General features: G+C 42.0%; 1 protein-coding gene across 1 annotated transcript; it reads left to right on the top strand.

Moving 5' to 3' along the window:
- Positions 1-711: 711 nt before the first annotated feature.
- Positions 712-3,601, top strand: SARC_04464 (hypothetical protein; the record flags this gene model as incomplete). Its single annotated transcript, XM_014301712.1, has 5 exons — positions 712-861; positions 1,550-1,657; positions 2,104-2,208; positions 2,836-2,985; positions 3,410-3,601. The coding sequence occupies 5 exons, from the start codon at positions 712-714 to the stop codon at positions 3,599-3,601; spliced, it is 705 nt and encodes a 234-aa protein (XP_014157187.1).
- Positions 3,602-4,730: the final 1,129 nt, after the last annotated feature.

Raw genomic sequence — 4,730 nt, 5'->3', positions numbered from 1 at the left:
TTGTAATACGTCAAGGGTTCATAAATTAAGATGGACATCTATATGGGTTTGTATGTCTTATTGTGTGTATATATATCTATACACGAACGTCTAAATGTATTTACCTCGATATTCATACAATTTCTTATTCGTTCGTCCATCTGAGTCGAGCTGACATGCTTATATTTAAAACTAGAAGCGAACACTTATACAGAGATATTTATATTTATGTGTACGTATGTATGTATATATATATATTTATTTATGTATATCTATGTAAATGTATATGTATTGTGTATAGTTATATATATATATATATATATACGTATATATATAAAATGTATACATATTTATATACGTATATATATATATGTATATATATATATATGTGTGTGTGTGTGCGTATGTTTGTATAAATATCCTACCTTTGGTTTTTTTTTCTTATCCATGCATATATATTCATACAAAAATATGTCTATATATATTTATATATATATGTGTGTGTGTGTTTGTGTATATTTATATGTGTGTGTGTGTATGTATATGTATTTGTATATATATATTTATATATATATATATGTGTGTGTGTGTGTGTGTGTGTATGTATATATATGTATGTGTATGTATGTTTTAGTTTTTATCGGATACTCATACTGCTTATTTTTTTTCTTCGAATTCCCATCACCCATCACAGATGGTAAGCAAACGGAAGCTGTTGACAAGTTGCTTGCCATGGAGAAGCTGACTCGCACAGGGGCGGACATGCAGTCGACTGGGAAGGTGCTGGTGTGCATTGTGGAGATCTGCTTTGAGGCGGGTGACTTGAAGGGCATGCAGGAACACATAGTCATGTTGACCAAGAGAAGAGGGCAGCTTAAACTGGTGAGTGGGTGTGTGTGTGTTATGTTATTAAACTGGTGAGTGGGTGTGTGTTTCATGTAAGTAAACTGGTGAATGGGTGTGTGTGATATGTGATTAAACTAGTGAGTGTGCGTTTGTGTTATGTTATTAAACTGGGGAGTGGGTGTGTGTTTCATGTGATTAAACTGGTGAATGGGTGTGTGTGATATGTGATTAAACTAGTGAGTGTGCGTGTGTGTCATCTGTATCATCGTTTGCTACACAAGTATGTGCCAGGGGTGGTGATTTTAAAAGGTGTGTAAATGTCTATTGTAATTCTAAAAGGTTTGTATATGTCTATTGTGATTTTAAAAGGTGTGTAAATGTCTATTGTGATTCTAAAAGGTGTGTATATGTCTATTGTGATTTTAAAAGGTGTGTACATGTCTATTGAAGAATGCATATGTACTTCTATTGCTGGGTAGTTGTTTTTTTGGCTTCGCGGCAATGTGCGTGAATTGGACATGGCTATCCACACGCTACTGCACCCGTGCATGCACACATCATACTCCTTTGCCTACCTTGTACTATCACAATTACACACGTCAGCGCCCAATTCGCAGCGATTCTGTTACGCTCACACACCCAACCAAACTCGTACTAAAACACTCGCATGTCCACACATCGTCTGTGTCACTTGCACGGAAATGCATCGGCACACACTACACAGGCGGTGGTGAAGATGGTGCAGAAGGCGTTCGAGTTTGTAGCCAAGACTGACAATATGGAACAGAAGCTGGAGCTCATCGAGACGCTCAGAGACGTCACTGCGGGAAAGGTAGGTGGGTGTGTACTTGCATGTGCTGTGTGGCTTAGCAACATACTGCAACACCACGCACACATACATATGGGCCGATAAGAAACCCCTGTGTGGTCTGTCAGCAGCTCATCTGTAATGTTTCAGTCGTAGCACACAATGCCCGCGGCACGCTCGCTCAAAATGATCTGGCAAGCACTGATCTGTGCCGTTTATTTCGATTGGAATTGACAAACCACAACAAGTGGGCAATTACCAAGTGGACAAACAACAAGTGGTGACGTAGGAAGACTCTCTACACGTCGTGGGCGTATACATATGCGCACATGCCCGTTAAACGCATACGTACACATGCTACCCTCCACTGACCTTCTTCTTTGAGTAGATGTACAGCAACTGCGCCCTCTGCTCACCTGCGCTTGCGATGTTAACGCACATACCCTGTCTCATCACACACACACACCCAGATCTACGTTGAGAATGAGCGAGCGCGTCTGACCATGTCATTGGCAACCATCAAAGAGAAGGACGGCGATGTCAGTGGGGCAGCCGATGTGCTGCAGGAACTGCAGGTACCATTTGCATTGCATCTCGTGTGCACGTGTGTGTTCATTTGCGTATGTGTATCACATGCATTGCATTGCTTACGTGTGCACGTGTCAGCTCATTTGCGTATGTGCATCTATTAAATCGTTAAGTCCACATGTGTTTCATTGCATATCGTGTGCACGTGTGTGTTCATTTGCGTATGTGTATCTATTAAATCGTTAAAGGATCAAAAGTGGGCGCTACCAACTAGTTCAGCCTTTTGTTTTCCTTTTCTTTTTCTTTTTCCTTTTTTTGGGATAGTTTTTGGTCGTATGCATCGCTTGAACGTTGTGTGCGTCTTCGCTGTGTCTGATTTTGTGGTCTGTTGTCTGATTTTGTGGTCTGTGCCCATTTGTTTAGGTTTAGGGTTCTAGGGTTTTTATTGTGGGTGGGTGGGAGAGATGTGTCCATGGATGAGGCAGATTACGAAACACACGTATGCACACGGAATATGCATACAAGCAATCTGAATATATAATCATATACTCAAGTGCGTATGCATCAGGCGCACCTGTATTGTATGTGTACGTCATGCTGGTGTGGGTCTGTCGGTAGACGTTTGTGGTTGTTAATTGGTTCTAACCCTGTCCGGCCACCAACTGGCGTGCTAGGTTGAGACATTCGGTACGATGGAGAAGCAGGAGAAGATTGAGTTCATTCTGGAACAGATGCGCCTGATGCTGGCCAAGAAGGACTACATCCGCACGCAAATCATCAGCAAGAAAATCAGTCCACGCACATTCGACAAGGAAGCCTTCTCAGTAAGTGGTCTTAGCCCGTGGGTGCTATTTAGGCTAAGAGTGGGCAGGCAAATCGCAATAGGCTCAGGGTGGGGGAATGCAAAGATACTCAAAGCCACTATTCGTGTGTGCCTCTGCTGTTGTTTCTTCCACCTGTGTGGTTACATTAGTTGCCCTTCAGCCATATAGGGCATTGTTCTGCTGACATGAAATGTTTGTTTTGGCCTGTGGTCGTTTTCTGACAATAGCTTATGAATACTTCCCAACCCCACTGACGACACATCTCTAGATCGACATAGCTGTGGCATTGCCGGTGGTTCAGGTTCTACCTTCTGAGTGCACATGTGGTGATCGTATATCTCCCCTGTACACAACCTGAGAAGAAGAAACATAAACCCTAAACCTTAAACCAACTCTAGACCCTAAACCTTACCACTCTGCACAGCCTGAGAAGTTGCGGTTCTTCAATCTGATGATTGAGATGTCACAGCACGATGACTCGTATCTGGACATCTGCAAATACTACCAGTCCATTTACAACACACAGACGGTCAAAGACGACCCCGCCCAATGGAAGCATGTAAGTGATGTGAGTGATGTGCACGTGTACTTAAGACAGAGTGAGGAGAGGGTCTGATGGTGCAAAGCGTACTATTGACTTCAAAAGCGCGCTAGGGGATGTGCGGGTTGCTAGTCCCAATGTGTAGTACAGGCATATAGTCGGCTGTAGAGTTGCATGAGTGGTAGTGAGAGTACAACCGAATGGTACAAATACTGCCTGAGGTATGGAAAGCGTGTTTATTTAGTTTCTATATTTATTCATCTGAGTTGACGTGCAAGTGGTAGTGAGATTACAATCGAATGGTACAAATACTGCCTGTGGTATGGAGAGCGTGTTTATTTAGTTTATAAGTAATCATCTGAGTTGACTTGCAAGTGGTCGTGGCGGGGATTTAACAGTCCAAGTTTAAGTGGCAGTAGAAATGTTTATCGGCCGAGGTATTCCAAGCTGTTGCGAAAATCAAAAAAAATGGGGGGGTAAATTTTAGGGCCTTAGAATACGTCCTTTTCAAGACAACTGACACAACATGTGCTTGTACCTGGAGGCCCCGCAGCCCAACAGGCATTTGGAATACTGCTTCGGCATTATCGTATTGAATACTCACCCTTGAATCATTCTGAACACAATCGTATCATATAGTATCCCTCAGATGACTCTGGGCTTAGTCGTCCTATATACTTTCTGATAAACCCTAAAACCCTACTATATACTCTTGTCTCGTTCTAATGAAACAGGCGCTTAAAAACACCATAGTCTATTTGGTGCTGTCGTCATACTCCAATGAGGTGAGTGATCTGCTGAACCGAATTCTGCTGGACAAGAATCTTGACCAGATGCCGCTGTACAAGGCCCTGCTCACTGTCTTTGTGACCCAAGAGATCCAGGTACGCGTTATCAACATGTGCAATGCAATGCTACATTGTCTAGAAGTACATATCTATTGCGTTTTATTCTCGCTGGACTGCTACTATAAGTACATATATAGTGATACATTGTATTCCCACTGGACTGCTACTATAAGTACATGTAGTGATACATTGTATTCCCACTGGACTGCTACTATAAGTACATATATAGTGATACATTGTATTCCAACTGGACTGCTACTATAAGTACATATTTAGTGATACATTGTATTCCCACTGGACTGCTACTATAAGTACATATATAGTGATACAATGTATTCCAACTGCACTGCTACTAT

Source organism: Sphaeroforma arctica, assembly GCF_001186125.1.
Source record: "Sphaeroforma arctica JP610 unplaced genomic scaffold supercont1.251, whole genome shotgun sequence".
Taxonomy (NCBI): Eukaryota; class Ichthyosporea; order Ichthyophonida; genus Sphaeroforma; species Sphaeroforma arctica.
This window is presented reverse-complemented; position numbering and strand designations above follow the sequence as displayed.